This window comes from Biomphalaria glabrata, chromosome 13 (genome assembly GCF_947242115.1).
Source record: "Biomphalaria glabrata chromosome 13, xgBioGlab47.1, whole genome shotgun sequence".
NCBI classification, from domain to species: domain Eukaryota; kingdom Metazoa; phylum Mollusca; class Gastropoda; family Planorbidae; genus Biomphalaria; species Biomphalaria glabrata.
In genome coordinates, this window is record NC_074723.1 from 1,723,727 (window position 1) to 1,736,997 (window position 13,271).

The 13,271-nt window shown below is 35.9% G+C and overlaps 1 protein-coding gene across 2 annotated transcripts in view; it reads left to right on the forward strand.

Moving 5' to 3' along the window:
* LOC106053102 (BLOC-2 complex member HPS3-like) overlaps positions 1-13,129 on the forward strand; it is a 29,281-nt gene extending 16,152 nt beyond the window's left edge. For both annotated transcript variants that reach the window (XM_056007803.1, XM_056007804.1), the window contains exons 16-24: positions 96-159; positions 1,678-1,960; positions 2,312-2,372; positions 3,222-3,256; positions 4,986-5,084; positions 5,651-5,875; positions 5,989-6,219; positions 7,061-7,157; positions 7,765-13,129. In XM_056007803.1, coding sequence (XP_055863778.1) covers positions 96-159; positions 1,678-1,960; positions 2,312-2,372; positions 3,222-3,256; positions 4,986-5,084; positions 5,651-5,875; positions 5,989-6,219; positions 7,061-7,157; positions 7,765-7,946 — 1,277 coding nt within the window. In that variant the 3' untranslated portion in view covers positions 7,947-13,129. The remainder of the gene's footprint in view (positions 1-95; positions 160-1,677; positions 1,961-2,311; positions 2,373-3,221; positions 3,257-4,985; positions 5,085-5,650; positions 5,876-5,988; positions 6,220-7,060; positions 7,158-7,764) is intronic.
* Positions 13,130-13,271: the final 142 nt, after the last annotated feature.

Below are 13,271 nucleotides of genomic sequence, written 5' to 3' on the forward strand. Positions count from 1 at the left end.
AGTCTGAATAAGCCATTAAACATTGACCCAATAAGACAGTAAAACCTTCAGATATGGCATGTAAAATATGTTCCCCATTTTTATCATCTCTCTAGAAACGGCCTACAAATATTTAAAAACCTGTCTTGTGAACAAGTGCAATAGCTTACAGCTTGATAGGTGAGTGATTTCACATTTAAAACTTAATTTTTTTTTGTAAATACATATCTCATTTTAGAAAGAAAAATACTTTACATTTTTGTTGGATTTTTTATGTATATATAAACTTCAATAGGTTGAATTTCTTTGACATTTAGATGAAAGCCTATAACAGGAGCAGCATTTCTATGACACTATTCATAAATAGTTCATGCATGCCTACATCTCTTTTGTTATAACATATATCTATATTGTAAGGCTTTACTTGAATGAACGTGGTTCTTTGTATTATGCTAGTAGCTCTTCTGGTATTATTAGAATGTTCATGGTGTAATAATTAAATGTCCTTCACTCTGAACTTGTTGTTGCGTATGTCCCCATGTAAATATACTGAGTTATATGACTACAACATGTAGATCGAAGAATAAACACGAACATAGCAGACATTGTTTTATTTAACACAAATAACAATTCATAATATACTGGCAACTTCAGTAATCAAGAAAGCAAGAATATTTCACACCAAACAATAGTGTAATCCAAGTGAATTCATCAAATACATAGCTCATAGTACTTTCATCTTAAATACAAGACACGTCTGTCTTCTACAATATTTCAGAGGTCTACTACTTGACCATGTGATTAACACCCCACAATTCACTTGTGGATTCTTGTTTCATGAGCGTGAATATACCATGTACTTCGTGCTTCCCACTTAATACATTCGCAATAGCTATAAATAATGATGTGATATATATATATATATGTATATTTCATAATGTTAAGATGAATAGTAAGCTATTCTATTAATTTAAAAGTTTAAGTTTCTTTGATTTATCTAATAATAATAATAACAAATCAACAAATATTCTGTCAATATATGATTTAAAAAACATTTTTCTAACTAGTATTGTTTTCATAAATGTTTTTTTTTTTTTAATGTTTAAAGTAAGAAACAGACAAAGTTTTATTATAGAAATTTTGGGATATTTGCTGAAAGGCATAAACTGCTTGGCTACCTATTCAGGAGGCTCAAGTACAAAACCCAACTCAAGCTGAGTTGTGTCTGTTGAGCATCTAAAGGCAGCATGGAAACCTCCTAGATACTCCCCCCCCCCTCCAAGACTTCCACAAAAGAGATTACACCATAATGCACTGAGCTTGCTAAAACATGAAATATGCACTATGCAAAGGCAATTTTTAAAAATTGTTTTCAAAATTAATTGCTATTGCGTGGTGTCACACTATCTTCATTTTCGTTTTGTATTCATTAAAATTTGAATGTTATTGATTAGGTAGGAGTGGATCAGAATAAGTTTGCATGATTTTAGTTTCAGAGAGTATCATATTATAGATTAAAAACCAAAACAAAACAAAAAAAGATAATGATGAGTGCTTTTATCTGTGTACTTAAATCATGTACTAGCAGTTGCACAAGCAAATAGATTTAAATTACATACAATTAATCCAGAAACAAACTTTTGATCCAGAAAAATTAATGTATATATACTGAAAAAGTCAATTAATCATCATTTGCAGTGCACTAGACAAAGTGGCTGCACTAGACAAGCTGGCCATGGTTCAGCTCCAGCTTGAACTGTGTGATGTTGAGAGTGCTTGTTCCCAGCTCAGGTCTATCCACAAGCCTAGTCTGATTGAGATCTGCTCCTCCCACTTGTCTCTGATGTGTGAGGATATGTCCACATTCTCTCCCTTGGCTCAGCTGATGAGGCAGCATATGGCTAGCACACTGCTGGAGATACTGGTAGAAATGTTGGACAAATGTGCCATCTCTCTTGATTCCCTTCTCAGTCTTGTAAATGTAAGTATCATTCTTGGTTGTGTAAATAAGCAGGACCATCTAATAGAACATTTTTTTTTACCTATTTTACATAATTACATTTTTGGTTTAAAACCAAAACTTCTGAATCATTGTGCTTGCGTTGTAGCTCATTATATTTATAGTTTTGAGTTAGCTTAATATTTGATCAATGTTTGTTAGACCATTGCATCTGTTTTATTGTAGTTTCTTTTCAAATTTGTTTATGTAAAAGCCAAAAGTTGTAGCAATGTCCTGCAATTCTTCTTGATTCATATACAGCTATGTAATTTATATGAACATATTTATACAGAGAATAATTATTTTTCTTCTTGTCATTTTGATCTTCTCTAGAGCCATTCGGAACAATCCTACAACAGTCAAACTCGGGAGGTTTTAGAGTTGATACTAACAGGTTTGTAGTGCTCCTAGTGGTAGCTCATTTCTCAGTTTTGGTCATTAAACCCAACTGATACCATAGTCATATCCATTGTTTTGTCTATACACATTATGTCCAAGATAATTTTTTTAGTAAATAATAATAATCTTTATTATCCATAATATTTACATTGAAATAAAAAAAAAATCAATATTAATACTTAAGAATTGTGCAGCTCAAAAACTATAAGAACCAAGAAATTGTTTTCCCATGAAGCTTTAAAGTTATAAAATATGTGATTAGTAGTCTTTAGTTACATCAACTGAAAATCTTATGACCAAAAATGTATCAGAAATTATTTTTATATTTAATTGGAAATTTATTTTTTTTTTGTTTCGCTTCTCATTTTCTCATATCTTTATACCGCTAAATGCAGATTTATATACCACTGCTTTCAGTAATTATCTTATATATTACAAATGCTACTTTAAAAGAGAAGATAATTACGTACTACATATTTCATGTGTCAATCTAGTCAATCAACGACTTAAGCTCTGCAAAGTCACATTTCTTGGCTAATTCAGGCAAACCAATGGGCCTCTATCTTTGTTAAAAGGAGCATTTAAAAAAATAATAAGGTCTGCAACATCGAACCTCTTTAAGTATGCAAATTTCTTGGTATGGTGTTAACATAAGTGATGAAGTGATCACTTGAACACAGCTGGTTTAATTTCTCTTTAATATTTCTATACAAGTGGTTGTAAAGGGGTCTTCTGGGATCACTAGATACTACCATGTCACATAAAACTGTTTTTAATGGTCAGGACAAAAATCATAAAATTCCAAATAACTGAAGATCATTTTAATTAAACTTCTGTATTTCAGATTCCAAAAGAGTTTTTTTATTTGAAGAGGCTGTGGTAAGTACAAGTTTGAATGTGACATTGATGGCAGCATAACAATGAAAATCTGCATAATAACTATTTGGAATTTTGTTGCTATTTTTAGAAAAGCCATTGCAATTGATTTTGAAAGGTTTCTAGAAAAATGTTAGAACTAATTTGTTTATTAGCATTGGAAAGATGTGGGGATTTTTATATGTACTCAAGTTTGTCTATTTAAAAGGAGTCATTGTCTCTCTCAACATTAATTTTGTTTCCCGCTTAACAGCCTAATTAAATTGTGTCCCAATTGTTTCCCTCTCAACAGCCTAATTAAATTGTGTCCTATTTGTTTCCCTCTCAACAGCCTAATTAAATTGTGTCCCAATTGTTTCTCTCTCAACAGCCTAATTAAATTGTGTCCCAATTGTTTCCCTCTCAACAGCCTAATTAAATTGTGTCCCAATTGTTTCCCTCTCAACAGCCTAATTAAATTGTGTCCTATTTGTTTCCCTCTCAACAGCCTAATTAAATTGTGTCCCAATTGTTTCTCTCTCAACAGCCTAATTAAATTGTGTCCCAATTGTTTCCCTCTCAACAGCCTAATTAAATTGTGTCCCAATTGTTTCTCTCTCAACAGCCTAATTAAATTGTGTCCCAATTGTTTCCCTCTCAACAGCCTAATTAAATTGTGTCCCAATTGTTTCCCGCTTAACAGCCTAATTAAATTGTGTCCCAATTGTTTCTCTCTCAACAGCCTAATTAAATTGTGTCCCAATTGTTTCCCTCTCAACAGCCTAATTAAATTGTGTCCCAATTGTTTCTCTCTCAACAGCCTAATTAAATTGTGTCCCAATTGTTTCCCTCTCAACAGCCTAATTAAATTGTGTCCCAATTGTTTCCCTCTCAACAGCCTAATTAAATTGTGTCCCAATTGTTTCCCTCTCAACAGCCTAATTAAATTGTGTCCCAATTGTTTCTCTCTCAACAGCCTAATTAAATTGTGTCCCAATTGTTTCTCTCTCAACAGCCTAATTAAATTGTGTCCCAATTGTTTCCCTCTCAACAGCCTAATTAAATTGTGTCCCAATTGTTTCCCTCTCAACAGCCTAATTAAATTGTGTCCCAATTGTTTCTCTCTCAACAGCCTAATTAAATTGTGTCCCAATTGTTTCTCTCTCAACAGCCTAATTAAATTGTGTCCCAATTGTTTCCCTCTCAACAGCCTAATTAAATTGTGTCCCAATTGTTTCTCTCTCAACAGCCTAATTAAATTGTGTCCCAATTGTTTCCCTCTCAACAGCCTAATTAAATTGTGTCCCAATTGTTTCCCTCTCAACAGCCTAATTAAATTGTGTCCCAATTGTTTCCCTCTCAACAGCCTAATTAAATTGTGTCCCAATTGTTTCCCTCTCAACAGCCTAATTAAATTGTGTCCCAATTGTTTCCCTCTCAACAGCCTAATTAAATTGTGTCCCAATTGTTTCCCTCTCAACAGCCTAATTAAATTGTGTCCCAATTGTTTCCCTCTCAACAGCCTAATTAAATTGTGTCCCAATTGTTTCCCTCTCAACAGCCTAATTAAATTGTGTCCCAATTGTTTCCCTCTCAACAGCCTAATTAAATTGTGTCCCAATTGTTTCCCTCTCAACAGCCTAATTAAATTGTGTCCTATTTGTTTCTCTCTCAACAGCCTAATTAAATTGTGTCCTATTTGTTTCCCTCTCAACAGCCTAATTAAATTGTGTCCTATTTGTTTCTCTCTCAGTTCCTATTGTGCAAGATTTACATGTCAAAGTTATTGGAGACTGCTAAACCCTCAACATCTAGACAGATAACCATTTCTGGTCAGCAAAAATTCTCACTGGTAAAAAATATTCTTGTATACTGATGTTTAGTCAATAAGTTCCATTTAGTTGGGGATGTAATTTAAGGGAGTGTTGATTGACCAACACAACAAACATTACAGTTGACTTCCTAGCGAGAACAGGTTGATAGAAAAACAATTAATCAATTACTGCAGGGAAGCAAAATAACATTCAGGATCAGTTTAATGAATCCATATGAGCTGGCTAGAAATATGATTGCATAAGAGTTCAGTTGACAGAAAATTAGAGGCAAGGAGAATTAGCAACTTAGAATAGTGATATTTTCTTACTGACATCGTTGGATACAGTTTGTGTACATGATAGCTACTTTAATTTTAAATGAAAAAATGTATTCATATTGATTTGGGCTGAACATTATTTCTTAATATATTGTTAAAATTTTCAATAAAATGATAAATGACAAAATGAGAGGGCAATAGGCTAGCCTTTTTAGTCTGACTTTTTTTTTTACACCTGGCGACAATTAGGTTTCAAATGGGAATAAAAGTCACTACTGATAATTGAGATGTAAAATGCACTTGTTAAACTTATGTTCATTTCACAGCCACAAGGTGATGGCTACTTTGCCCCCAGATTTGCTTGGTTGGATTATCTGCCCCCATTTCATAATCCTGAAAGAATGAGTCGACCATGTGCAAAGCTGGAGATTAAACAGATGTTAGGTCAAGGTTCCAGAACAGCAGCTGTACCTATCACCTTTGTGACCAAACAAGCGACCAATGAAAGGTGTCATTGCTGTTGTTGCAATGATACACTTTTAAAACTTCAGGTAAAAGATTATGTCTTCTGGACATGTATTTTATTTCATGGCACTAGTCATTGGGGGAGGGGGGGGGGGAACTGTCCAGTTTATATGCTGAAAATTTTTTTATTTTCTTTCAGTCTTTACTGTGTTCACCTAGGCTATCAACAGATCTAGCCACATTTGTTCTTGCTAAACTAGAGGATCCAAGAACTAATGATCCAGCCATTGACCTAGAATGTTTAGAAAGTATTGATTTGTTGTGTTTAGCAAAGTTAGACTTGGAAAAAGCCACAGAACACATTGTTGACAAATACCCATTTATTGCTGCCTCGTTTGCTTCTTGCTGTTTTAAAGGAAGTTTGGACAGGGTATGTACATCATAGTAGGTTATGGGGTGCAAGGAATAAAGTCCAAGGGCTTTAGTTGATTGGAATCTAGAATTTTTTTTGAATTTTCATCTCATCTCTGCCTGTGGTCCCTTCTGGCCACCAACCAGCTTCCTCTAGGCATCTCGGTTTCTGGGCGAGTCTCTCCAACTGTCCCCACGACTTGCCCATCTGGTTGGCAGCTGCTTCCTAATTGCAGTGCCATGTATTCCTGGGCCGTCCCGAATATGGAATCTTAAAACAAAGTTATTCCTTTGTAATGGGTAGCCAAAATGACCTCTTTTAGGAATAGTAAAGTTAATAGGGCTGACTAAACACTCATACCACGTCAGACAATGAGAGCATCTTTATGAAACTGTTAATCAAACTCTCTAATTAATTTACCTCAGTCAGACCCTACTACTATAAAACCCAGCATAACCAACTCTCTGTAAGGCAGTACAGAATAGCTAAGAAGATGGCTGCCTGATCCTGCGGTTTGCGTTGACTTATCATTGGCCCGGGTTCAAACCCTGCCCACTCCCATCCCCTGTCATCCTGGGGGAGGTTTGGACTAGGAAGTATATTATCTTCAATTCTGAAGGAACTTCCGAAACATATAAAACAGTTTTTACAGAACAAAAGCACACTAATTTTCCATGGCAAAGACTGCAAAAGAGCTTACAGCAGTAAGGAGCTTGCTAGATGAAGAAGAAATGAATATTGATCACATAATCATTTTGTCTACAACTCCTTTTAAATGTAGATTCCATTTTGAATATGTCTAAGTTTATACAATATTTTATTGGATTTACTTATCTGTTCAAACATGTCTTCCATTTAGTATACCTATCTGCTGAGATATATGGAGTCCAGGTTGAAACAGTTTGTTGTGCTATCTGGTGGAACACGAGAAGAAATGCTTATGAAATCTTACAAAGGTTTGTTTTTGCATTCAAGTTTCTCCTGGGTTTTTGAAAGCTGCTGTTGTTTTGACTTTTTTATTTTCAGCTTAATCCTGTTATTAACCAGTTACCTCCAGAGATTTGCATGTCTCGCTAAGTTAGTCTCAATGGCCAACACAATGTTCTAGTGTTTATTTATTAGCTGTTTCTGAAAAAGAATAGTGTTACCCCCTAGTGACCCAGAAGAAAACATGGGATGACAGTATGTAAGATTCATACCTTAAACTAATCATGTTGAAAATTGAAGACATACAACACAGGACCCAGCATTCTGTTTTGTTAACATAGTTAACATATCAGTAAATATGTTTTACAATCATTGACACTGGTAGGCAATTATATTTATGTCAAGAGTTGTGCTGGAAGTTCTGAGATCATCTCAGTAACCTGAACTAGTGGAGATTTACATCTAAAACTTGCGATTCAAAGACTTGATTTTTATTAATTATTAAGAAAAGACTTCAATTGCAACTTAAGTATCTTAGTAAATTAGTTGTTTTTTTTTTACAAAAACTAAATGCTGCTATCTTGAATTTATATGGAGCTAATGTTTAATTAGGCAACTCATCTTTTTTAATTTCAGATTTGTTGTCCACATTGACAGAGACGTTCTCACCTAGTCAGTTCCTTGATCTACTTCCAGCTGATGGGAATATTTTTTTTCTTCTCCCATTCATCTGCTCATCTTTGAAACGGGAACATGTCAATAAATTGAGACGAAAAATTATTGACATGGGAACTAGTTTATTGTCGCAAACGTCTTGAAATAACCTGGCATCGAGTTTATTATCAACGATTTGAATTCTTTTTAGGAACAATTTATGGAAGTGAATTTTAAAATGTAATTCACAAACATTTTTTTTTTCTGATCCAATGTGCAATAGAACTCTTTTGTTCACTGAGTTAGCATTTTGTTAAAGACTAAATGAAAACAGTTTTAATCAACTTTGATTTACACCATGTCACCCAACACTAAAATATATAAAAGTCTACAGTCATTGGTTCTATTAGTCTGAGTATTAGCAAACCCAGCTTTAGTTTTATATCTTTTCAAGTTGAATGTGTATTACTTTTTGTTCTTTGAACCTGTACCAAGTACTCTCATTACTGTGTACACCAATGGTGTGGTAGTCTACAATGTACACTCATGGTGTGGTAGTCTATAATGTACACTCATGGTGTGGTAGTCTATAATGTGCACTCATGGTGTGGTAGTCTACAATGTACACTCATGGTGTGGTAGTCTACAATGTGCACTCATGGTGTGGTAGTCTATAATGTGCACTCATGGTGTGGTAGTCTATAATGTACACTCATGGTGTGGTAGTCTACAATGTACACTCATGGTGTGGTAGTCTATAATGTGCACTCATGGTGTGGTAGTCTATAATGTACACTCATGGTGTGGTAGTCTATAATGTACACTCATGGTGTGGTAGTCTATAATGTACACTCATGGTGTGGTAGTCTATAATGTACACTCATGGTGTGGTAGTCTATAATGTGCACTCATGGTGTGGTAGTCTATAATGTACACTCATGGTGTGGTAGTCTATAATGTACACTCATGGTGTGGTAGTCTACCAAGTACTTCCATTACTGTGTCATAGTCTACTCTCAAAATATTCTATTTGTTCTACTGGAAGCGTGGTCGAGAGGCTAAGTGCGCTTGAACTTGGCTTGGCTTGGCTACCTATGAAGGGGGCTCGAGGTTCGACACCCGACTCGGGCAGAGTTGTGTTTACTGAGCGCCTAAAGGCAGCACGGAAAAACCTTCTCCTAGATACCCCCACTGGTCCACAACTGAGATTGGACCAAAGCGCTCTGAGCATGCTCTAAGCATGAAAGTAGCGCTATATAAAAGCCATAATTTATTTTATTTGTTCTACTGCTGTTTGTTCCATTTACTTCTACTTTGTGTTGTGTCGAATGTCATTTTGTATGTATACCATATGCTGTTGACCAATTGAATTGTGCCATGTTAAAAGTGTTATTACCTCCATTCATGTTGTGCCTTACAGACAAATATTAACAATATTATCTGCTGTACTTGTGTTCTATTATTTAACTGGACGTGACATATCATTTAGATAAATGTTTGTATATGTCACTGGCAAAGTGCAATATCAGCCATTTCTCTTCCTATCACTATAATATCATCAACATAATTAAAACAGCCTTCCAGTCCTTCTAGGGCTAGATAATAACTTCTTTGAAAAATTTCTTAACTCACTTAAAGACCAAATGGTACGCCCTTCCATTTGTATATACCAAAGGAGTTATAATTGCTGTCAAATTAGATGATTCTGTAACCAACTTTACAAGCTTACAAAAAGCTTCTTGCACATCAAATTTGCTGAAAATTTTGGCTTCATTCAGATCTGCCAGTATGTCATCCAAAGTTATCAAGCTATAGAATTTTTTTGATAAAACCTTGTTTAATGCTTGTGGATCTATGCAAATTCTAATTTTTCCATTACTTTTTTCCACTATTGCTGACTCACCCACTCTGTAGGCTCTATCACTGGTTCTAATATTCCTCTCATCATCATCATCATCATCAAACTCCATTAGAGTGAGGGCTTGAGAGGCTCAAATCCTCTCTTGCAAAAGCCCTGGACAGAAACCCTGCTGTCTTGCGTAGTGTATAAATGTCGCCATACAGGTCGAGAATTTTGGGTTTCCCAGACCTGTCGAGACGGAGATCAGCAAGTCTGGGGCCTGTCCTGCACTGTGCTTAATAACTTGCTCAGGCCTGGACAGCCTCCACCACGGGGAAGTGCGGTCAGGGCGCCTCATGCGCTCCCAGACTCCACAGGCTTTTTGGGACTTGTCCCAGTACTCAAACCACTTTTCCATTTCTGTTTTTTGTATTGTAGCCAGGGCTTGATGAAAGCTTACAGCCTGATCAGTGGGTGGAATTTGCCCTCCCTGGTGGGCCAAAGAGTCTGCAATTGTGTTGCCAGTCACACCTATGTGACTCGGTACCCACTGCATTATTACAGGGGTGCCATAGCGTTGTTTAATGTTATGTGAAGCCATGATGACAGTGTTGATATTGGGGGGCCATGGTCCGGGGCTTTGCAAAGCCTGTAGTACAGATTTTGAGTCAGTGACCACAACAATCTGTGTTGCCCTCAAATGTCCCTCGCCGAGAGTCAATGACTTTAAAGGCTTCACAGACTGCCATGGTCTCCGCATCAAAACTGCAAACACTACCACATGGTCCAAAGATTTTGACTGTGTAAGAGCCAAGAAAGTCAATGTAGGCTCCATAGCCTGCTCTTCCAGAATCTATTGATGCCGACCCATCAGTGTATGCAAAAATAGCACTGGGCTTGAAGGTATTAATGGTCTCCAGAGCTAGGAATTGAAGGTCGTTAGATGAACGGCTTTGCTTAGTGGCATTAGGGTCTACTAATTTCAAGCGTATGTCTGGGGTCGTTGGGCGACACCAAGGGGGAAGGGGATGAAAGCGTTAATATTCCTCTCAGTATGTTCTATCACTAATTCTAATATTCCTGTCTGTACTAAAGTCGTTAGCTCCTCTTTCCAAATATTTCTTGTAAAGCAATAGGGATCTTTCTACACGGCAGAACCTTGGGCTTAACGCTGCAATCAATTTTTAAGGACACTTCTAAATCTTCCAAAGCACTTGAATAGGATGGACTAAAGTCATCATCTTGGTTTTTCACTACCAACGCAATGAATCTATCTTTATTGATGTTGGTTAATTTCATTCTTATTTAAGTTTCATACCCAGAAGGCATGCTATTTATTGTTCGGTACCACTATATATTCTATCTTAAATGTTTCATTTCTTCTCTCATTTCTCGTCATGAGAGAAGCTTTCCCTATGGGGTTCAGTCTTATTCCACATTGCCTTTTCTGATTCTTATTGACGAATTTGATATTTAAGGTATTTACATCAGCTACACTATCCATTTGAAACCACTTTTATGTTTTCACTGTACCTACATTTAACTTTCCAAATGTTTGTTCTTCAAGGTGTTATTACTTTCTCATTGACTGGTGTGTCGGCCTGGATCTGTCTCAACTGTTTGTTGGCTGTCTCATAGGCTCTGCACCTTTCCAATGTTAGATTACTATCTGTAATAATTTCACTTTGAGGCATTCATGTCTAACTCAGAGAACTACTCTGTCTCTAATTAAGTTATCTTCCAAGCATTCAAACCTGAAAATTACTCTGTCTCTAATAAGCTATTTTCCAGGCGGAATTACTCTGTCTCTAATAAGCTATTTTCCAGGCATTCAAACCTGAGAGTTACTCTGTCTCTAATAAGCTATCTTCGAGGCAAAATTACTCTGTCTGTAATTAAGCTATCTTCCAGGCATTCAAATTTGCACGTTTTTGCTTGTCTTCTCAGATTTGTTATATTTTTTAATTTCCTCGCCTTCTTGCTGTTCACGAGTATTGAAAACATAGCGCTCATAAGTTTCATTTATTTTTCCAATGCATAAAAACTTCAAATTTGTTCAATGTTTCTTCCATCTTTCTTTCTTTTCCTTTCTCCATTTCAAGACCTTCATATATATCCATCGCTTTTGTCCCTATAATTGTTTGAAAGGTGGCCACTCTGACCTCCTCTGATTCTTCCGACAATTTTATGGCCAACTCTTAGTTTTGCCAGGTCAGGTGAAACTTATGTAAATTTTTAGCCGCCATCTTAAGGCGAAGCCTAGTAGTATTATTGCCAACAATAAATCTGTATCTACTGATTAATGATTACCTCTGCTCATTAATACACCGCTGTCACCATGTTAATTAAGATCTAGGTTTACAGTCAGTAATAAGCAAACAACTACCATTAGTATCATGACAGAAAACAATACTTTACAAGTGCACCTTTGCACTTTGCACTTTATTATCTCAAACAAGTGCACCTTTGCACTTTATTATCTCAAGCAAGTGCACCTTTGCGCACCATATCAACAGCAACTTCTTAGAATGCCTGGGCATTCTGTGTTGTTTGCCTCCTTCAGCCTAGAGCAACTATGGCTCATCTCAAACACTTTTTCATGTGGCTGTGTAGCCCTTATTTTGGAGAGACACTCCTGTCCACAAATATCGCAGGTTAAGGTGGCTTTCCCTTTGGTGGTAGAGGAGCTGGCCATGGTACGCTTTTCTTCCAGAGCTGTGGGCCATGTTTTTTCGCTGTCCATAGCTTTCTTGGTCACTGTCTCTCTCCATCTAGTGCGGTCTAGAGCTATGTCTTCCCAATGGTTAGTATCGATGTCCACTGATTTGAGGTCCCGTTTTATTGCATCCATGTAACAGAGGTGGGGACGACCAGTTGTTCATGAGACAGAATGCTTGAAAACGTCAGGCAAAGTAAAAATTGAATTGATATTCTATTTGACTAGACTTTCTATAGAATGACTAGAGCTGCTTCAGGCAATGTGTAAAATGTTGATTTAAAATTGTTCATTAATATTATAAATTTCTTGGAATAATATTTCCATTTGCCAGTAATCTAAATAATTTAGTCTTGTTCCTTAATGTGTGGAGTTAAATTACAACTAAATGTGCATGCTTTGTATAACTTTATTGTACGTGGTAAAAAGTTGATACCGGTACAAAATATGTTTAGGGTTCTACAGAATGCCTAAGCAAGGTAGGAAATGGAGAATCATTTTGTACTTTGCCCAAACGCCTGCATTATGCGCTGCATTGTGGACGTTGATGGTAACATATACATCGAATTCAGAGAACAGGTTTTGTCTTAGCTTTGCACATTATATGTCCTTCTGACACTCTTTGGTTGATGTGTCTCACTGTTTGCAATTTCATTTTTCTGTTTCAACCACTTTCTACCAATTGGATTGTGTTTACATTTGGTTATCAAATTAAATTGTGATGTTCATGTTTATGAGACCAGTATTGTTTTGACTGCTCATTGCTTGTAATAAAATTTAAGACATTTTTATATCATTATCTTGCATTCTGATTCAGCAAATGATAGTGATAGTTTGATACAAATTATTTGACTTAATCCTTTTGACATTTTCAGTTAGATGAAAATCATAATAGTAATATTATATCATAATAGTAATATTAAAGGTTCAACC